We start from the raw sequence: 22374 nt of genomic DNA, 5'->3' as shown, positions 1-22374 counted from the left end.
CATTTAAACCTTCAAACCATATTTTTAGATTTCACCATTTAACACTATGTCGTGGTTTCAGCCCAGCCGGTAACAAAGGACCACGCAGCCGCTCGCTCACTCCTCCGCCCCCCTCCGGTGGGATGGGGAGGAGACGGAGGAGAGAAAAGAAAAAGAAACTGGAACCTCGAGGGTTGAGATAAAGGCAGTTTACTGGGACAAACACAAAGAAATTACTACAACAACAACAACGGCACTAATGAAAAAGTATACAAAAAGAGTGATGCACAGTGCAACTGCTCACCACCCGGGACCCGACGCTCCGCCACTTCCCCCACCGAAAACAGAGAGCACACACACCCCCCCCCCGGCCCGCTCCCCATTTATATACTGAGCATGATGTCACATGGTATGGAATAGCTCCTTGGCTAGTTCAGGTCAGCTGCCCTGGCAATGCCCCTACCTCCCATGTTCCTCTAAAAATTAACTCTATCCCAGCTGAACCCAGGACACACTATCAGACAATCCTTCAAAAAACACCTTTTTCTGCTAATTTTGTATATTTCCCATTTGATCTTGTAATATCTGTGCAAGATCTTAGATCTCTCCTGCAATATTAGTAGCAAACGCACCTTGCAAATGCGCCTTCACCTAATCCCAATCACATACACTTTCATTCCTTTGTAAAGGAGTTACACAGAGCCCTTGTTTTCGAAATTCCCAATTACAACGTAATTTCATTCTGTTTTGTAATGCACTTTGTCTATCTCCATGTGATGGGTTGACCCTGGCTGGATACCAGGTGCCCACCAAAGCTATTCTATCACTCCTCTCTCCTCAGCTGGACAGGGGGATGGGAAATGAGGTTTGCGGTCAGTTCATCACACGTTATCTCTGTCACTTCATCCTCCTCAGTGGCAGCACTCATCACACTCTTCCCCTGCTCCAGCATGGGATCTCTCCCATGGGAGACAGTCCTCCACGAACTTCTCCAGCATGGGTCCTTTCTGTGGCATGCAGTCCTTCAGGAGCATACTGCTCCAGCATGGGTCCCCCACGGGGTCACAAATCTTGCCAGAAAACCCGCTCCGTGGGCTTCTGTCTCCACAGATCTGCAGGTCCTGCCAGGATCCTGCTCCAGAGCGGGGTTCCCACAGGGTCACAGCCTGCTTCGGGCACCCACCTGCTCCGGCGTGGGGTCCTCCACGGGCTGCAGGTGGATATCTTCTCCACTGTGGACCTCCATGGGCTGCAGGGGGAAAACCTGTCTCACCATGGTCTTCACCACAGGCTGCTGCAAGGGAATCTTCGCTCTGGCACCTGGAGCATTTCCTCCCCTCCTTCTTCACTGACCTTGGTGTCGGCAGGATTGTGTCTCTTACATGTTCTCACTCCTCTATCCAGCTGCTGTTTCTGTGTGTTCTGCAACCCCTTTTCTCTTCCCCCTCTCCAGCTTTTTTTCTTTCCTTTTTTTTCTTTCTCTCCCCCTCTCTCTCTCCCCAGCTTTTTTTTTTTCTTCTTTTTTTTGTACACAGAGGCTCTACCACTATCACCGATTGGCTCAGCTTTGGCCGGCGCTTGGTCTGTCTTAGAGCCAGCCGGCATTGGCTCGGTCAGACATAGGGGAAGCCTCCAGCAGCCCCCACAGAAGCCACCCTGTAACCCCCTGCTACCAAAACCTTGCCACACAAACCAAATATACTCCAAGCCAAATTACCACTGCTTCTAAAGCGTCCAATTATACTACTATTTGTTGATAATTTTGTACCTGGGTATTCATTTTAGCTCTAACATTTTCTAATACTTTAGCTACTGTGTGAGCAGTCTGAACGGATTTCGCAAGTGCCGTGGTAGCAACGGCAGCAGTAGCTGCAATAATGATAACTGATATTATAAAGGCAATTAGCCATCCTATAAATCGTTTTGGGCGACTAATTCTCCGCTTTAAAAGCCTTGATAATTGACTTCAATCCTGATTCCCTTTCCCACGATTTGGTCATATTTACAGCGATCCACAATTCAGCATGACGTCACATTGGCATGATTAGTGTAAGACTTAGTTCAGATATATTCTTATGAGTAAAACAGCTAAAATACCAAGATTGACTCAGATTAGTTTCAAAAGCATGGTTATATAAAGTGATATCTAGAAATTGAGCTCCTACAAAAAAAATAAGGATGTCGTGGTTTAAGCCCAGCCAGCAACTAAGCACCATGCAGCTGCTCGCTCACTCCCCCCCACCCAGTGGGATGGGGGAGAAAATTGGGAAAAAGAAGTAAAACTCGTGGGTTGAAGTAAGAATGGTTTAATAGAACAGAAAAGAAGAAACTAATAATGATAATGATAACACTAATAAAATGACAATAGTAGTAATAAAAGGATTGGAATGTAGAAATGATGCGCAGGGCAATAGCTCACCACCCGCCGACCAACACCCACCTAGTCCCTGAGTGGCGATTCCCTGCCCCCACTTCCCAGTTCCTATACTAGATATGATGTCACATGGTATGGAATACACCGTTGGCCAGTTTGGGTCAGGTGCCCTGGCTGTGTCCTGTGCCAACTTCTTGTGCCCTGTCTGGGCATGAGAAGCTGAAAAATCCTTGACTATAGTCTAAACACTACTGAGCAACAACTGAAAACATCAGTGTTATCAACATTCTTCACATGCTGAACTCAAAACATAGCACTGTACCAGCTACTAGGAAGACAGTTAACTCTATCCCAGCTGAAACCAGGACAGGATCCACCCCTTATTCTACACCACTGACGTCATGCTCAGTTCCCATACCTTTAGTTTCATTAGTTACATCCTGATCAATCTTCATCACCTGTCCATCCCTTTGAGACATGACATATGAACAATTATATATATATATATTTATGTATACACACACAGAGATATCATCCCTTTAGTTCATGGGTTATGTTCATAAAACGTTTGTTGAGTTCATTTAGTTTCCGACTCTGGGCTCCATCTGTCATACCAGTCTGTCTGGGCAGGAGGGATGGTGCAAAGTCCTCTCAGTCGACAGAGCAGGATTGGGCTTCAGTGCAGTGTGATGAGCAGATGACATTTGACGCAGCAGGAGGATGGTGTGCACTGTTGGATTGTTGCATGCTGAAGTGAGTTCTGGTTCCATCACTACTGCGCTTTCTTCAGTTTTATCACAGTTCTTTCTTGCTTGATCTAAGTGATTCTTACTATAGTACTATGGATATAGCATATAACAATTATAGTAATGATAACATACAGTAGCAAGGTTATATAGCAACTAATATCATACAGTTTAATTCATTGGCTATTCTCACCTAAAATCCAATCCCCCTGAGGCACACATCAGACTTCTCCATCTTTTCGCATCACCCACCAAGTGCACGCAGGCCCTTGAGCAAAAGCAATCCCACGAATGGGTTTACCTTTGCCTGAGGCAGGAGTAACCCAGACTGTTTTCCCTAACATATTTTTCATGTGCACTACAGGGACTTTATCCCCTTCTACAGTATGTAAAAATTCTGACTGGGCAGGGCCACTCCGATTGGCAGATCCTCTGGTGTTGACTAACCAGGTGGCTTTTGCTAAGTGTGTATCCCAAGGTTTGAAGGTTCCACCCCCCATTGCTTTCAATGTAGTCTTTAACAGTCCATTGTATCGTTCGATTTTCCCAGAGGCTGGTGTATGATAGGGGATATGATACACCCACTCAATGCCTTGCTCTTTGGCCCAGGTGTCTATGAGGTTGTTTCAGAAATGAATCCCGTTGTCTGACTCAATTCTTTCTGGGGTGCCATGTCGCCACAAGACCTGCTTCTCAAGGCCCAGGATAGTGTTCCGGGCAGTGGCATGGGGAACAGAATATGTTTCCAGCCATCCGGTGGTTGCTTCCACCATTGTCAGCACATAGCGCTTGCCTTGGTGACTTTGTGGGAATGTGATATAGTCAATCTGCCAGGCTTCCCCAAATTTATATTTCAGCCATCGCCCTCCATATGACAGGGGCTTTAACCGCTTGGCTCGCTTAATTGCAGCACATGTTTCACATTCATGGATAACCTGCGCGATAGTGTCCATGGTTATGTCCACCCCTCGATCACGAGCCCATCTGTATGTTGCACCTCTTCCCTGATGACCTGAGGTATCATGGGCCACCGAGCCATAAATAGCTCACCCTTATGTTGCCAGTCCAGGTCCACCTGAGCCACTTCAATCTTCGCAGCCTGATCCACCTGTTGGGTTTTTTGATGTTTTTCAGTGGCCCGACCCTTGGTGTACGTGAGCATCTACATGACGTACCTTTACAACCAGATTCTCTAGCCGGGACGCAATATCTTGCCACAGTGTGGCAGCCCAAATAGGTTTACCTATGTGCTGCCAGTTGCTCTACTTCCATTGCTGTAAACACCCCCACAGGGCATTTGCCATCATCCATGAGTCAGTACAGAGATAGAGCACTGGACACTTTTCTCTTTCAGCAATGTCTAACGCTAGCTGGATGGCTTTCACCTCTGCAAACTGACTCAATTCACCTTCTCCTTCAGCAGTTTCTGTGACTAGTCGTGTAGGACTCCATACAGCAGACTTCCACCTCTGATGCTTTCCCACATTGCGACAGGATCCGTCAGTAAACAGGGCATATTGCCTCTCATTTTCTGACAGTTTATTATAAAGTGGGGGTTCATCAGCACGTGCCACCTCCTCCTCTGGTGACATTCCAAAATCATTGCCTTCTGGCCAGTCCGTGATCACTTCCAAAATTCCTGGGCGACTGGGGTTTCCTATGCGAGCCTGTTGTGTGATCAGTGCAATCCACTTACTCCATGTGGCATCAGTTGCGTGATGTGTAGAGGAGACCCTCCCTTTGAACATCCAGCCCAGCACTGGCAGTTGGGGTGCTAAGAGGAGCTGTGTCTCAGTACCAACCACTTCTGAGGCGGCTCGAACTCCTTCATATGCTGCCAGTATCTCGTTTTCAGTTGGAGTATAGCGAGCCTCGGATCCTTGTTATCCTCGACTCCAGAACCCCAGAGGTCAGCCTCGGGTCTCCCCAGGTGCTTTCTGCCAGAGGCTCCAGGTAGGGCCATTCTCCCCAGCTGCAGTATAGAGCTCATTTTTAACATCTTGTCCTGTCCGGACTGCTCCAAGAGCTATGGCATGAACAATCTCCCGTTTAGTTTGTTTGAAGGCTTGTTGTTGCTCAGGCCCCCATTTAAAATCATTCTTCTTCCGGGTCACTTGATAGAGAGGGCTTACAATCAAACTGTAATTTGGAAAATGCATTCTCCAAAACCCCACGACACCTAAGAAGGCCTGTGTGTCCTTTTTATTAGTCGGGGGAGACATAGCTGCTATTTTGTTAATCACGTCCATTGGGATCTGACGACGTCCATCTTGCCATTTTATTCCCAAAAACTGGATCTCCTGTGCAGGTCCCTTGACCTTACTTTCCTTTATGGCTAAACCAGCTTTCAGAAAGATTTGGATTATTTTCTTCCCTTTCTCAAACACTTCTTCTGCCGTGTTGCCCCATACGATGATGTCATCAATGTATTGCAGGTGTTCCGGAGCTTCACCTTTTTCCAGTGCAGTCTGGATTAGTCCATGGCAAATGGTGGGGCTGTGTTTCCACCCCTGGGGCAATCGATTCCAAGTGCATTGGACACCCCTCCAAGCAAAGGCAAATTTTGGATGACACTCTGCTGCCAGAGGGATTGAGAAAAACGCATTAGCAATGTCTGTTGTGGCATACCACTTGGCTGTCTTTGACTCTAGCTCGTATTAAAGTTCTAGCATATCTGGAACGGCAGCACTCAGTGGTGGCATGACTTCATTCAGGCCGCGATAGTCAACTGTTAGTCTCCTCTCCCCATTAGACTTCCGCACTGGCCATATGGGACTATTAAAGGGTGAGCAAGTCTTGCTGATCACTCCTTGGCTCTCCAGTTGGCGAATTAATTTGTGGATGGTAATCAGAGAGTCTCGGTTGGTGTGATATTGCTGCTGGTGCACCGTCATGGTAGCAATTGGCACTTGTTGTTCTTCAACCTTGAGCAACCCTACAATAGAAGGGTCTTGAGAGAGACCAGGCAGGGTAGACAGCTGTTCAGTGCCCTCCGTCTCCAAGGCAGCTATACTATAAGCCCATCGATACCCCTTTGGGTCCTTAAAATATCCCTTCCTGAGATAGTCTATGCCAAAGATACACGGAGCCTCTGGACCAGTCACAATGGGGTGTTTCTGCCATTCATTTCCAGTTAGGCTTACTTCAGCTTCCAATACAGTTAACTCTTGAGATCCCCCTGTCACACCAGAAATACAGATGGGTTCTGTCCCTTTATAACTTGATGGCATTAGAGTGCACTGTGCGCCGGTGTCTACTAGAGCCTTATACTCCTGTGGGTCTGACATGCCAGGCCATCGAATCCACACAGTCCAATAGACCCGGTTATCCCTTTCCTCCACCTGGCTGGAGGCAGGGCCCCTCTAATTCTGGTCAGAGTATTCAGTATTCCCTTCTCGTAAAACTGGCTCAGAAGTCCCTTCAAGAGGATTGGAAATAAAATCAGCCCTTCTACTCTGTTTGGAAACTGGAGCGGCATTTTTCCTGGTAGAATCCCCTTTTGTAGTGGTTTTTCCTCACAGTTCACGTACCCGTGCATTTAGGACCGAGGTAGGTTTTCCGTCCCATTTCCTCATGTCCTCTTCCCTGATCACGTAGGTAAAACCACAGGGCACCTCGCGTTGTGTACCTTCTATATTGTCTCTCTTGGGCAGAGGAACGCTCACTCCTAATAGCTGAGACATTGGTCCTTGCATGTGTGGAGTAGGACCTATCCTCTTGGAATTGCTAGAAATCCTCAGACAGCATCTCCACAGCCGAAATGCAGGTTTGTAGGGAGGAGGAGAGATTTTCTTCGTATTGACGGAGTTGGCGAGCCACTTCATCCACTGTCGGTGCCTCTTCGTCTTTCCAGGCCATTATTGCCAGTGAGTTGGCATAGGACGATGGTGCCCTCTGTACAAACTTGCACCACATGGGTTGTGTGCATTGGACTTTGTCTGGATCTTTGGGTAATTGTGGGTTGTCCGGGTCATGATGAATCGTCTCTAGCACAGCTAATTCCCTCAGATATTGGATACCTTTTTCCATGGTGGTCCACTTGCTTGATTGACATATAACATCTTCCTTAAAGGGGTACCTTTCCTTCACACTTGACAGGAGTCGCCTCCAGATGCTGATGGCTTATGTCCCTCTTCCAATTGCCTTGCCAATGCCACCTTCCCTGGCAAGTGATCCCAGCTGCTTGGCTTCCCTACCTTCTAATTCCAAGCTATTAGCCCCATTGTCCCAGCATCAGAGAAGCCAGGTGATAATATGCTCACCTATACGGTGGCCAAAATCTTTTCGCAAATCCCACAGCTCGCTCAAGGATAGGGACCGGGTTATTACCTCTGGTTCTGCCTCTTCTTCCGGTTCCCGTGATGGCCCTGGTTCATCTTCATCCTTCGCTAAGCGAACTGATTTTTTTGTATATTTCTTTTTCTGTACAGGGGCAACTGATACTGGTGCAGGTTGGTCCTCTGGTTCAGTTGCAGTATCGCTCATCGGGTTGTGGATAATTGCAGCGTCTGTTGCCGAGGTTTGGGTAGCAGCAGTGCTTGTTGCTGGGGCTGGAGAGACCGCAATGCCCGTTGCCAATGTTTGGGTAGCTGCTGTGCTCATTGCCAGGGCTGGAGGGGCTGCAGTGCCTGTTGCTGAGGTTTGGGTAGCCCGAGTTCTTGTCCCCGGGGCTGGAGGTGTCACGGTGCCTGTCGCCAAGGTCTGGGCGCCTGCAATGCTCCTTGCCAGGCCTGGAGGGGCTGCAGAGCACATTGCCGAGGTTTGGGTGGCTGCAGTGCTCATCGTTTTGTTGTTAGGTCTAGAGAGTTTCTCTTCCCCTTGAGAGTACTGAGTGGTGTCGAACAGGGCTTGATAAGCATGGGCCAGGCCCCAGCACATTGCAGTGATTTGTATCTCTCTGGAGCTGCTGGGGTGACAGCGTACCTTTTTCAAATATTTTACTAGTTCTTCTGGATTCTGCACTTGTTCAGGGGTGAATTTCCAAAACATTGGAGGTGCCCACTTTTCTAGGTACTTGCCCATACTACCCCCCACACCCTGCCACTCATAATTATCCAGCCTTGGGGCACATCTCTGGGTGATCTTCTTAAATAGTTGTTTAACCTTAAACGAGAGCTGAACCACATTCAGAAGTATGCTAATTCCTAGCAGTAGGGCTAGGACCATGCTAGTCCCAACATCCCAGGAGTATTGAAATCTTTCAGAATTCTCAAACGCCATTGTAACTGGACTGAAGGAGAAAGGAGAGGGGAAGAAAGGTACCCCACGGATACACTGGTTTTCCATGGAGGAAAGGTAAATGTTATAATTATTAATAGTTTCCCACAGATGGCTCCCGCAGCATAAAGGTGACAATGCTAAGTGCAAATACTGGATTAATCCCACAGCCGATGACTTTATCATACCATAAACCAGTGTTATACCATACATCAAAGCAAAAATCTTAATCCACCTCCCACGGATGATAAGCAGCAGAAGAGGAACTACATACAGCAAGCGAGGTGATACATAACAGAGCTTTAAAACCAGAGCAACAACTCTAAGAACACATAAATCAACATAATTAAAGCTTATAACAAATTTGTTTTAACAAGCTCTGGTCAGGTTTGTCGTTATCTCAACCCTTTGTGCCCCACGTTGGGCGCCAAAATGGACTGTCGTGGTTTAACCCCAGCCAGGAACTAAGCACCACACAGCCGCTCACTCACTTCCCCCATCCAGTGGGATGGGGGAGAAAAATCGGGAAAAAGAAGTAAAACTCCTGGGTTGAGATAAGAACGGTTTAATAGAACAGAAGAGAAGAAACTAATAATGATAATGATAACACTAATAAAATGACAACAGTAGTAATAAAAGGATTGGAATGTAGAAATGATGCGCAGGGCAATAGCTCACCACCCGCCGACCAACACCCCGCCAGTCCCCGAGCGGTGATTCCCTGCCCCCCCCCCCCCACTTCCCAGTTCCTAAACTAGATGGGACGTCACATGGTATGGAATACACCGTTGGCCAGTTTGGGTCAGGTGCCCTGGTTGTGTCCTGTGCCAACTTCTTGTGCCCTGGCTGGGTATGAGAAGCTGAAAAATCCTTGACTGTAGTCTAAACACTACTGAGCAACAACTGAAAACATCGGTGTTATCAACATTCTTTGCATACTGAACTCAAAACATAGCACTGTACCAGCTACTAGGAACAAGACAGTTAACTCTATCCCAGCTGAAACCAGGACAATATCATCACCGAATCTTTGTGATTCTGTGTTAGGTTCAAACTTATACAAGGAATGGTTCTTTCGATAATCACCATGAGCTATTTGTCGTTTTATAAATGGTATGCCTATCACCCATGACTTCATGAAAAAAAGGTCCAGTATTATTATTACACTGAGCTTATAATACTGGCCGAGACAATCCTCCCTCAGACCATTTCAGGGAATAATCAGTATGTGTGTCATTGACACGGATCCATTCTTTCTTTTCTTCTAGTGGGCCAGGAGGTGGTAACCATACCCCTCCCGTCCACTTTGTGTCATTCACTAGAGACAGGAATCTCTGAATCCCACCATGTTACTGGCCTAAACAAGGGAGGATCAGTAACATGGGCCCAATAAAAATGTTGCACCTTAGCCATGGTGACTATACAAAGAAAAAGGATCAGAATTCTTACAATACTGTTGCTGGCCACTATTGCCAGTTATGCTAAAAAAGATATTCTTTAGAGTAGGAAACACATTGCATCATCGCACTAGCTTGTTGTTGCATTCTCTTCAGATGTCCCTATTTGATAGCTTTTTCATTCTCGATGCACTGCTTCCTCCTCATTTGTTTCTCCTCCTTCAAATTCAGAGTCTTCATCTGCGGGATTGGGTTGTCCGAGTGGTTTTGCCAGCTCATGATATGGCTTCATGTGTTTAGCTGGAATCCACTTGGTTCCTGTGGGAAGAAGAACACAAGCCTACCCTCGCCCTCACGTGATTAGTTCCACAGGTCCATTCCAACCAGGTCCACTAAAAGGATCTTTATACAGAACTTTAGGTCTGTGTGAAATAGAATCAGGAGTTTTAAAATGCCGATCTATCACTGTGCTGGCCATTAAGTCTGGTGATCGATTTAAAAAATTCAAAGGAAACATAGCATTATCTAGCTGTTCTTGTGATGGCATATTCCCCCTTTTTTGTTTATGTAACATGGACTTTAAAGCATGATTAATGTATGAAGGTTTTGCAGTAACTTACATTTAGGCAGTGAGAAAGAAATTTTGTTCGTAAAGTCAGCCAATGTGATTTGCAGCGACTGTGATTGAACAAAAAGGTAATCAAAATCTTGTTTTGAAAAAGAAAGATACAAGGTATCGGGATCAAAACCAATGAGACACTGAGTACGTGACTGTGCTTTTTGTACCACAGTCACAATCATTTCTAAAGGCTGTGTAATAGTTTTCTTTAAAGTGTGAGACAGAAACACCCATTCCAAATATAAAATTTTCTGAGCGACTCTATCATGTTGCCCTATAATAGCAAAAGGTTGTTTTGGACCTTGTATGACATACACATCAACAGGTAAAGTTAAGTCCCTTCTATAGGCTTGTAACGTAGATATCTTTTGTGAAACTAAATTTAACTCTTCCTTGGCAGCTGGAGTTAAGATCCGTGGTGAAGTTAAATCAGAATCACCTCTCAGAATGTTAAAGAGATTACTTAATTCCTCTGTGGTTATACCTAACATGGGTCGTACCCAGTTTATTGTTCCTAATAATTTTTGAGCATCATTCAGAGTTTGTATATCTGTCTGCAACTTTAATGATTGAGGCTGTACTGTTCTTTCTGTAAGAATCCACCCTAAATATTTCCAGGGCGGCGTCTTTTGAATTTTTTCTGTAGCAATTTGAAGTCCAAAGGAGTCATAACATAACTGCCTCCAATTGCTTCCACTAGTCCCTTTGTAAATGAATTCTGTAACCCATTTTCATGAATTGATTTCTGTAATTCTTTTATTATTTCATAAGGTAAACCCTCATGCCGTGGTGGATTATGGGGTCTGTATATAACAGGAAAAGGAAACATGGTGTCTCCTTGCTGTAGAGCTTTTTCTCGACAGTGTTGTATCAAGCTATTTGTATTTTTTCTGAAATCATTAAATGAATTGTCACATTTAGCATCAAAGTCTGTTAAAGGCGGAGCTGAAGGCACTACAGTTTTTTCTCCGCAATGCTGTAAAGCAGGAGCCACAGGATTAGACAGAGGCATAGAGTTAGAGGGAGTAGCAGGAGAAAAAGATACAGGCAATGCAGCAAAGCCAGGTTCTGTTTTAAGTTCTGCAAACCCTGGAGAAGGAGTACCAGGTGGTTGGGGGCGACGGCAGCGGCTGTGGTGGCCACGGTGGCCGCGGAAGGTGGCGGCGGGGCAGGCACGAAAGCCCCAGCGGCGGGGCGGCAGGGACCTGTATGCGGTGGTGAGGGTCAGCAACCCCACGGAGCCCGTGCTGCCTGCCCCCTGCCTGCCTGCCAGTGGGGTGTGTGCGCATTAACGGTGGTGGTGGTGGTGCGGGCAGTGGTGGAGGTAATGAGGGATATAAATCCGGCTCTTTTTCAGAGTCCACCTTGCCTGATTCAAAAGAATTATTATCGGAATCAGAATCCTGCTCATGAGTAGCCTGCTCACAAACTGTCTCCTCAAAAGTAGTATCAGGTTGTACTGATATGATTTTCTCTGCCAGCTGTAAATGCATCAGCGCAGTATAAATAAATTTCCATGTCACAATTAAATTTTCTGATACAAACTTTTTTGTGTTTGTAAACGTTCCCCGACTCTTTCCCAAACCTTGCTATCAAAAGTTCCCTCTGTGGGAAACCAGTTACAATTATCTTTACCCATATTAAAAGCGAAGCAAATTGTCCCTCTGTTATTTTATACCCAGAGGCCCGTAAAATCTGCTGCAAAACATTTAAGTAGAGCTTATGCTCCTGGGAAGCTGATTGCCCCATGCTACCTCAATCTCGCAACTCACCCGTTGCACAGGGGTTGCTGTCACCTATTTTCTCGGAGTCGTGGCCACTTCTTCAGAACTCTCCCCATTCGATTGCGTGGTCTCCACAGTGGAGGGGAATCAGCCCTTTTCTTCTTCTCTTAATCATGTCATTTTCTTTTGATCATGTCAGGGTCACCATCTGCAGTGACTGAATTAAGTGCTCAAGCTATCTGTACAAGATTCCCTTTATTTCACAAAAGGATCAAACTTATATATGTTTCAACAAAGATCAAGAAATAACTAATAGCATACAGCCAATATTACTAACACAGGAGCGCATATCTGGCTCAGCTAGGATGTTTGCCAGTCCTCAGAACAGTTAAAGATAAAAACATTCCATACACATACTCGTGACTGTCTTCAGCCACATCTTCCCAAGCCTACGCAAGGCCATCCTCCAACCTGACCTTGTGAAACTAGTTCTTAAAAGGCTTGGCCAACATGCAGCACAACAAATTCTAACGTTCACTCTTGAAAACAAATGCCAGGTATTCCTAGCTGCTCCCACAATGGGGTGCTAGGGTGTGTTGTCCTGGTTCAAGCTGGGATAGAGTTAATTGTCTTCCTAGTTGCTGATACAGTGCTATGTTTTGAGTTCAGTATGTGAATAATGTTGATAACACACTGATGTTTTCAGTTATTGCTAAGTAGTGTTTAGACTATAGTCAAGGATTTTTCAGCTTCTCAAGCCCAGCCAGCAAGAAAGCTGGAGGGGCACAAGAAGTTGGCACAGGACACAGACAGGGCAGCTGACCCAAATTGGCCAACGGGATATTCCATACCATGTGATGTCACATCTAGTATAGAAACTGGGGGAGTGGGGGCAGGGGGGATCACCGCTCGGGGACTAGCTGGGTGTCAGTCGGCGGGTGGTGAGCAATTGCCCTGTGCATCATTTGTACATTCCAATCCTTTTATTATTGCTGTTGTAATTGTATTAGTGTTACCATTATCATTATTAGTTTCTTCTTTTCTGTTCTATTAAACCGTTCTTATCTCAACCCAGGAGTTTTACTTCTTTTTCCCGATTTTCTCCCCCATCCCACTGGATGGGGGAAGTGAGTGAGCGGCTGCGTGGTGCTTAGTTGCTGGCTGGGGTTAAACCACGACATGTGTGCATGGAGTGGTGGTGCTTAAAAAGTAGGCAGACTTTAATACAGTGACATAATCTTCTTTGATAACTAAGCTAATTTTCTTCAGATATTTCTGAGAAATAAAGGTAAGAACACTGTTTTCTTTATGGTAAATCTTATCCCTAATGCTGTAGCGCATTGATTACATCACATATCAAATGAAAAAGTATTAAAGTTACAATGTGTTCCTGTGAAATACAGTTTTGTGAACTTCAATGTTTCCAGTTATGAGCTGTGTTAATGTTTTCCTGTGTGCACCAAACAATTGCTCTTTATAGCTGACAGCTCCATTATTCCAGTCTGTTCTTTTATTACAACAGGTTGCAGCACTTCAAGAGGAGAAGAGCATTTTACTTGCTGAGAACCAGATTCTGATGGAACGTTTGAATCAATCTGATGCTATCGAAGATCCTAACAGCCCTGCAGGTCGTAGGCACTTGCAGCTGCAGACCCAATTAGAGCACCTCCAAGAGGAAACATTCAGGTAAAAAAGCCACAAGTGGATAAACTGTAGTTGGCAGCCAGTATGACTTGTATGCTTTTGGTTCTACTGGCATTTATGCTAAATTATTATAATGGTTGGCATAATAACCATAGTAGTGAAGTTTCTGTTATGATCTTTATAAGCTCAGACTTTGAAAAAAGTGGATTTAAAAAAAACAAAACTGAAATACTGCATCCACTCCCCTTCCCCTCTCCTGGAAGTTGTAGCAATTCTGTTCTGGTTTAAGCCCACTCAGTAACAAAGCACTACGAGGCCGCTCGCTCACTCCTCCCTGCCCCTCTCCGGTGGGATGGGGAGTTTAATCAGAAAGGAGAAAGAAAAGAAATCGGAACCTCATGGGTTGAGATAAGGACAGTTTACTGGGACAACTCAAAAAGAGAAGTTACAACAACAACAACAATGGTACTAATAAAAGAATATACAAAATGAGTGATGCGCAGTGCAACTGCTCACCACCTGGAACCCGATGCTCCACCACTTCCCAGACTGGGAGAGAGCCTCCCCCCAGCTCGCTCCCCATTTATATACTGAGCATGATGTCACATGGTATGGAGTAGCTCCTTGACTAGTTCAGGTCAGCTGTCCTGGCTGTGCCCCCTCCCAGGTTCCTGTGAAAATTAACTCTATCCCAGCTGAACCCAGGACATTATACACCCCTTATTCTATACCATCTACATCATGCCCAGATCCTAAATTTTCCAATTAATCACCACCACTTTCCCTGTCTTTGAGAGATATATATATGTACACCCACACCCATGAATAGCATTCCCTTAGTCTATAGGCCATCCCTCTAACGTGTCCATCAATTTTATTTAATCCATGACTTTGGGGCTCCATCTGTTGTAACAGTCCTTCAGGATAGGAGAGATGGTGTGAGGTGTTGGATTGTTGCATGCTGCCTCTGGACCTTGTGGCTGGTACATTTGGTGCAACCCACGTCCTTGGTCTGAAGGTCAAAGATGTTGATCTTGAGGAAATCGCTGGGCGCCAGTTCAAGTTCCATCACTGTTGCACTTGGCTCGGTTTCAAAATCCAACCTTCAGTCATTTGGGTAATTCTTACAGTAATACCCTTGATATGGCATATAGCCACTATAGATACAATGACATACATTGGCAGGCTATTTAGCAATTCACATCATACAGCCTAATTCACTGGATATTCTCTCCCAAAATCAAATCTCCTTGACATAGACATAGAACTTCCCCCTCCTTCCACATCACCCACCAAGTGCACCCAGGTCCTTGAGCAAAAGCAATCCCACGAATGGGTTTGTCTCTGCCTGAGGCAGGACTAACCCACACTGTCTTCCCTAACATACTCTTCATGCGCACTATAGGGACTTTATCTCCTTCTACAGTATGTGGAAGTCTTGGTTGGGCAGGGATAGCCCGATTGGCAGATCCTCTGGTGTTGACTAACTAGGTAGCTTTTGCTAAATGTGTATCCCAGCGTTTGAAAGTCCGAACCCCCATTGCTCTCAGTGTACTTTTTAGCGGTCCATTCTATCGTTCAATTTTCCCAGACGCTGGTGCATGATAGGGGATGTGATACACCCACTCAATGCCATGCTCTTTGGCCCAGGTATCTATGAGGTTGTTTCGGAAATGAGTCCCGTTGTCTGACTCAATTCTTTCTGGGGTGCTGTATCGCCATAAAATTTTCTCTTCAAGGCCCAGGATAGTGTTCTGGGCAGTGGCATGGGACACAAGATATGTTTCCAGACACCCAGTGGTTGTTTCCACCTTTGTAAGCACATGGCGCTTGCCTTGGCAGGTTTGTGGGAGTGTGAAATAGTCAGTCTGCCAGGCCTCCACATACTTATATTTCATCTATCTCCCTACATACCAAAGAGGCTTTAAGCACGTGTCTTGCTTAATCGCAGCACATTTCCCATTCATGGATAACCTGTGCGATAGTGTCCATGGTCAAGTCCACCCCTCGATCACGAGCCCATCTGTATATTGCATCTCTTCCCTGATGACCTGAGGTAACATGGGCCCACTGAGCCATAAATAGCTCACCCCTACGTTGCCAGTCCAGATCCACCTGAGACACTTCAATCTTGGCAGCCTGATCCACCTGTTGGTTATTTTAATGTTCTTCTTTGGCCTGACTCTTGGGTACATGAGAATCTACATGACGTACTTTTACCACTAGCTTCTCTAGCCAAAGAGCAATATCTTGCCACAGTGCGGCAGCCCAAATAGGTTTACCTATGTGCTGCCAGTTGCTCTGCTTCCATTGCTGTAAACACACCAACAGGGTGTTTGCTGTCATCCATGAGTCAATGCAGAGATAGAGCACTGGCCACTTTTTGCTTTCAGCAATATCTAACACTAGCTGGATGGCTTTCACTTCCACAAATTGACTTGATTCACCTTCTCCTTCAGCAGTTTCTGCAACTTGTCATGTAGGACTCCATACAGCAGCCTTCCACCTCTGATGTTTTCCCACAATGCGACAGGACCCATCAGTGAACAGGGCATATTGCCTCTCATTTTCTGGCAGTTTATTATACAGTGGGGCCTCTTCAGCATGTGCCACCTCCTCCTCTGGTGACATTCCAAAATCTCTGCCTTCTGGCCAGTACATGATCACTTCCAAAATTCCTGGGCAATTGGGGTTTCCTGTGCGAGCCTGTCCTGTGATCAGTGCGACCCACTTACTCCATGTGGCATCAGTTGCATGATGTGTAGAGGAGACCCTCCCTTTGAACATCCAGCTCAGCACCAGCAGTCGGGGTGCAAGAGGAGCTGTGTTTCAGTACCAACCACTTCTGAGGCGGCTCGAACTCCTTCATATGCTGCCAATATCTCTTTTTCAGTTGGAGTATAGCGAGCCTCGGATCCTCAATATCCTCGACTCCAAAACCCCAGGGGTCAGCCTCGGGTCTCCCCAGGTGTTTTTTTGCCAGAGACTCCAGGTAAGGCCATTCTCTCTGGCTGTGGTATAGGGCACATTTTTAACATCTTGTCCTGCCGTGTCTGGCCCAAGGGCTACTGCATGAACCATCTCCCATTTAATTTGTTCAAAGGCTTGTTGTTGCTCAGGGCCCCATTTAAAATCATTCTTTTTCAGGATCACTTGATAGAGAGGGCTTACAATCAAACTGTAATTTGGAATATGCATTCTCCAAACACCCACAACACCTAAGAAAGCCTGTGTTTCCTTTTTATTAGATGGTGAAGACATAGCTGCTATTTTGTTTATCACATTCATGGGGATCTGATGATGCCCATCCTGCCATTTTTATTCCTAGGAAATGGATCTCCTGTGCAGGTCCCTTGACTGTACTTTTATGGCAAAACCAGCCTTCAGAAGGATTTGGATTATTTTCTTCCCTTTCTCAAAAACTTCTTCTGCTGTGGTGCCCCATACGATGATGTCATCAATGTATTGCAGGTGTTCTGGAGCTTCACCCTTTTCCAGTGAAGTCTGGAGTAGTCTATGGCAAATGGTGGGGCTGTGTTTCCACCCCTGAGGCAGTCAATTCCAAGTGTACTGGACACCCCTCCAAGTAAAGGCAAACTGTGGCCTGCACTCTGCTGCCAGAGGGATTGAGAACAACGAATTAGTGATGTCCATTGTGGCATACCACTTGGCTGCCTTTGACTCTAATTCATATTGACTTTCTAACATATCCGGCACAGCAGCGCTCAGCGGTGGTGTGACTTCATTCAGTCCATGATAGTCAACAGTTAGTCTCCACTTCCCATTAGATTTCTGCACGGGCCATATTGGGACTATTAAAGGGTGAGCAAGTCTTGCTGATCACTCCTTGGCTCTCCAGTTGACAAATCAGCTTATGGATGAGAATTGGGGAGTCTCGGTTGGTGCGATATTGCTGCTGGTGCACTGTCATGGTAGCAATTGGCACTTGTTGTTCTTCAACCTTGAGCAACCCCACAACCGAAGGGTCTGGGGAGAGACCAGGCAGGGTAGACAGGTGCTCAATATCCTCCGTCTCCAATGCAGCTATACCAAAGGCCCAACAGTACCCTTTTAGGTCCTTGAAATACCCCCTCCTGAGATAATCTATACCATGGATGCACGGGGCCTCTGGGCCAGTCGCAATGGGGTGTTTCTGCCATTCATTGCCAGTTATGCTTACTTCAGATTCCAATACAGTTAACTCTTGGGATCCCCCTGTCGCACCAGATATACAGATGGGTTCTGCCCCTTTATAACTTGATGGCATTAGAGTGCTCTGTGCACCAGTGTCTACTAGAGCTTAATATTCCTGTGGGTCTGATGTGCCAGGCCATCGAATCCACGCAGTCCAGTAGACCCGATTGTCCTTTTCTTCCACCTGGCTGGAGGCAGGGCCCCTCTAATCCTGGTCAGAGTATCTGTTACTCACTTTCTGCACACGTGAATCAGAAGTCCCTTCAAGAGGATCAGAAATGAGATCAGCCCTTCTACTCTGTCTGGGGAAGCGCTCACGGGTAACTGGAGCGGCATTTTTCCAATAAGAATCGTCTTTTCTGATTGCTTTTTCTTGCAACTCACGTACCTGTGCAGCTAGGGTTGAGGTAGATTCTCCATCCCACTTCCTCATGTCCTCTCCATGGTCACAAAGGTAAAACCACAGGTTAGCCTGTCATGTGTATCTTCTATCTCCTTTCTCGGGCAGAGGAACGCTTACTCCCACTAACTGCGATGCGGGCCTGTACAGGTGAGGAGGAGGACAGATCCACTTTGAATTGCTGGAACTCTCGGGACAACTCCTCTACAGCTGAGACACAGGCCCGTAGGAAGGAAGAGAGACTTCCTTCATATCGCTGGAGTTGGACAGCCAATTCATCCACCGTTTGTCCATAGCCTTCTCTCCAGGACATTACTGCCAATGAGTTGGCATAAGTTGGTGGTGCACTTCGTAGAAACTTCTGCCACGTGGGTTGTGTGCATTGGACTTCATCTGGATCTGTAGGTGACTGCTCGTTATACGGATCATTATAAATCACCTCCAGCACGGCTAATTCTCTCAGGTACTGGGTACCTCTCTCCATGGTGGTCCACTTGCCTTGGTGACATATAACTTCATCCCTGAAGGGGTATCTTTCCTTTACACCTAACAGAAGTCGCCTCCAGAGCCTGAGGACTTGTGTTTTTCTCCCAGTTGCCTTGTCAATGCCCCCTTCCCTTGACAGGAATCCTAGCTGCTTGTCTTCCCTACCCTCTAATTCCAAACTACTGGCCCCATTATCCCAGCATCGGAGCAGCCAGGTAACAATGTACTCGCCTGGATGGCAGCCAAAATCTTTTTAGATATTGCACAACTAACTCAGGGATAGAGATTGGGTGATTATTTCAGGTTCTGCCTCTTCCTCCTGTTCTCGCGATGACCCTGGTTCACCTTCGTCCCTCACTAAGCAAACTGATTTCTTTGTGTGTTTCTTCTTCTGTATAGGGGCAACTGATACTGGCACAGGTTGGTTCTCTGGTTCATCTGCGGTGGCTGTCACTGGGGTTTGAGTAGCCACAGTGCCTGTCGCCGGGGTTTGGGTAGCTGCAGTGCCTGTCGGTCTGTTTTACCCCCTTTCCCCCTGAAGGTGCTGCCTAATATCAAGCAGTGTTTGGTAGATACTGGCCAGGGCCCAGCACAGTGCAGTGAGTCGTGCGTCTCTGGAATAGCCCCAGCATTTTCCTTTCAGATATTCTGTCACTTCATGAGGGTCCTGTAGTTGTTCGGGAGTGAAGCTCGAAACCATTGGAGGTGAGAAGTTCTCTAGATACCTGCCCATATTCTCCCACATGCCATACCACTCATGACTATCCAGCCTTGGGGCAGATCTCTGGGTGGTATTCTTTAAAAACTTTTTTGTACCCCTAAACAAGACCTGAAACACATTCAGGAGACATAGCACTAACAGTACGCTCGCTTGCGCATCCCAAGGATATTCAAAATTCTCAAAAGCTGTTGTAATTAGCTGGAAGGAGAGAAGGGAGGTGAACGAATGGGGGGAAGTATCCCCCCCTGACTTCCCCATGGATTGGGTGCGATTACCAACACATTCCGATAGAAGGCGCCCGAGGTATGGTAATTATATCAATGCTGCATACAGATACCAGCTTTACCTCATGACCAGTGATGTAATCATTTCATAAATCGACATTACCCAGTATAGCAAAATTATAATCCTGATCACTCTCCCAGAGGTGATAAATATAACCGCAGGGAATACATAGTGCATATAAGTATTTACACAACGCCACCACATGAACAAATGAACCAACATTGTGACTAGCGACTATTTACCTAGTATAAGAAATGCGTATAACAAATTTGTTTTAACATGCTCTGGCCAGATCTGTCGTTATCTCAACCCCCTTCGTGCCCCATGTTGGGCGCCAAAAAGGACTGTCATGGTTTCAGCCCAGCCTGTAACAAAGGACCACACAGTTGCTCGCTCACTCCTCCCCACCCTCTGGTGGGATGGGGAGGAGAATCAGAAAGGAGAAGGAAAAAAAAATCAGAACCTCGAGGGTTGATATAAGGACAATTTACTGGGACAACACAAGGAGAGAAGTTACACCAGTAACAACAGTACTAATAAAAGAATATACAAAATGAGTGATGCACAGTGCAACTGCTCACCACCTGGAACCTGACGCTCTGCCACTTCCTACACTGAGAGAGCACCTCCCCCCAGCCCGCTCCCCATTTATATACTGAGCATGATGTCACATGGTATGGAATAGCTCCTTGGCTATTTCAGGTCATCTGTCCTGGCTGTGGCCCCCTCCTAGGTTCCTGTGAAAATTAACTCTGTCCCAACTAAACCCAGGACAAATTCCTAGCTGAAAGTTTGATATGGAGTGTACTACAGACAGTATTTTTAATAGCAAAGTATTTCCTTTTATAAGTTTGAAAAGAAATTATTTGCTCTCTGAAAGATAAAAACAGTCCTTAGTGTAAGGGTATGTAGAAAAGAGTGTCTGCTCCTTTAAGGTTATCTGGTCAAGGACCTTTTCACTGCAAAAACGTGGTAATAAGAAAAGGAGGAAACCATAAACAAGAACATACAGGGACAGAAACCTAACCGAGAAATAAGGGAGGCAGTGACTAGAACCAAACCTGGTCAGTCACACCAAATGATAAGGGTATGTGAGTGTGAGAATGCTTATTCTAGAAAAGTTATCTGATCGAGAAACTCCTAAATTGGGATGATAAGAAAAGGAGAAGACAAGAAACCCCAAACATACAGCAACAGAGACCTGACAAAACAAACTTGGAGACAAGACAAGAAGCAAAGCATGCCAGTCATACTAATTGATGGGCTATCAAGAAACTACTTTCAGGAAGACCAACCAGGACTTTGCAATTGATAAGACTGTAAACCAGGGGACATCCCGGACAATGGACTGGGACGGGTGAAGGAATTGATAGAACTATACAAATGGATGAAGGGGGAAGGAACAAAGAGGGGGTTAGATAGAAAGGGGTATAAAATGGGGCTGATCAGTATGCCCTATGCCTGATCACTGCAGTCTTTTCTATCTTAGTAAATTTTCTCTTAATTATCTCTCTGTGTAATCTCACTCTGTCTCCTGTGTATGTATGCTGCAAGGACTAACTACCAGCTAATGGTGAGACTGGTGTGAGTGGATTTGGGGCCAGCAACTGAAGTCAGAATGGGGCTGTAGGCACCCCACGGCCTGTGGTGTCAGCTACTGGAGTGAGTGAGGGTCCTAGAGTCAGTAGTTGGAAGGGCCATAGCTCTCTGGAGCTAGGGAGGGTTCTACAGACTTTGTGGTTGGAGTGTGAGCTACTGGGGGGACCAGCACAAGTGGGTTTGATGCCAGCTACCCAAGTCAAACTGAGGGTGTAGGTGCCCCCAGTCAATGGTGTCAGCAGCTGGAGCGAGTGGGAGTCTCAGTGCCAGCTACTGTAGCTGGTGGGGGTCTCACCTGTCAGCCACTGGGGTAGGAACAATATGTGTCCCAAAAAACAGCTACTGGAAGGGACCAGCACAATTGCGGGTATGCATGTGCATGTGTGTGAGGACTGCAAGGACTAGGTGCCAGCTACTGGGGAGACAAGCATGGGTGGATTTGTGGTCAGCTACTGGAGTCAGACCAGGGGTGTAGGTGCCCTGGGCCTGTGGTGCCAGCAACTGGAGCAAGTGGGAGTCTCAGTGCCAGCTACTGGAGCAGGTGGGGGTCTCAGCCACCAGCCACTGGGACTGTAACAATGTGTGTCCCAAAAAACATCTACTGGGAGGGACTGGTGTGAGTGAGGCAAGTGAGGGGTTCAGTGCCGGTGACTGGAATGGGACTGCAGGTCATAGCCCACATGCCTGGTGCCAGCTGCTAGGGAAGGGCTGAGTGTCTGTATCTTCCCCAAACCTGGGGGGGGGGGGGGGGAGTATGCATGTGTATTCACTAGCAAATTTCAAGGTGGACTAGCTGGCAAATAGGAGACCCTGGGTCTTGGCAGGGGTATCAGGCAGGTGGAGGGTCCATGAATGTGCTTGTTGCTTGTGAATCTAGAGAGTGTTGTGTGTGTGCCTTCACTAGTGACCTTCTATCTCTACCAGCCAAAGAGGAGGAAGGGGACTTGGCTGCCTATAGCTGTTTTATGAGAGTCCTATATGTAGGTGCT

The 22374-nt window shown here is 46.4% G+C and overlaps 4 protein-coding genes across 22 annotated transcripts in view; 1 reads left to right on the top strand and 3 right to left on the bottom strand.

Moving 5' to 3' along the window:
• LOC126035473 (uncharacterized) overlaps nucleotides 1-22374 on the bottom strand; it is a 309976-nt gene that overhangs the window by 134742 nt on the left and 152860 nt on the right. The window contains exon 2 of one of the 3 annotated variants that reach the window (XR_007504944.1): nucleotides 4131-4207. The exons of the other annotated variants lie outside the window; for them this stretch is intronic. The gene's annotated coding sequence lies outside the window, so the exon portion shown is untranslated. Of the gene's footprint in view, nucleotides 1-4130; nucleotides 4208-22374 lie in introns of those variants that run through there. 3 annotated transcript variants of the gene reach the window in all.
• LOC126035483 (uncharacterized) overlaps nucleotides 1-22374 on the bottom strand; it is a 187573-nt gene that overhangs the window by 56576 nt on the left and 108623 nt on the right. The gene's annotated exons all lie outside the window — the stretch shown is intronic.
• LOC126035447 (protein Hook homolog 3-like) overlaps nucleotides 1-22374 on the top strand; it is a 144873-nt gene that overhangs the window by 74613 nt on the left and 47886 nt on the right. For all 16 annotated transcript variants that reach the window (XM_049794039.1, XM_049794034.1, XM_049794026.1 and 13 more), the window contains one exon: nucleotides 13579-13742. In XM_049794039.1, the coding sequence (XP_049649996.1) occupies nucleotides 13579-13742 (164 nt within the window). The remainder of the gene's footprint in view (nucleotides 1-13578; nucleotides 13743-22374) is intronic.
• LOC126035480 (microtubule-associated protein RP/EB family member 1-like) overlaps nucleotides 6841-22374 on the bottom strand; it is a 281270-nt gene continuing 265736 nt past the window's right edge. Inside the window, exon 3 of the mRNA XM_049794119.1 lies at nucleotides 6841-7295. The gene's annotated coding sequence lies outside the window, so the exon portion shown is untranslated. The remainder of the gene's footprint in view (nucleotides 7296-22374) is intronic.

The sequence above is a fragment of the Accipiter gentilis genome, chromosome W (assembly GCF_929443795.1).
Source record: "Accipiter gentilis chromosome W, bAccGen1.1, whole genome shotgun sequence".
Classification (NCBI taxonomy): Eukaryota; Metazoa; Chordata; class Aves; order Accipitriformes; family Accipitridae; genus Astur; species Astur gentilis.
The sequence above is the reverse complement of the archived record's forward strand: the minus strand, read 5'-3'. Positions and strand labels throughout refer to the sequence as shown.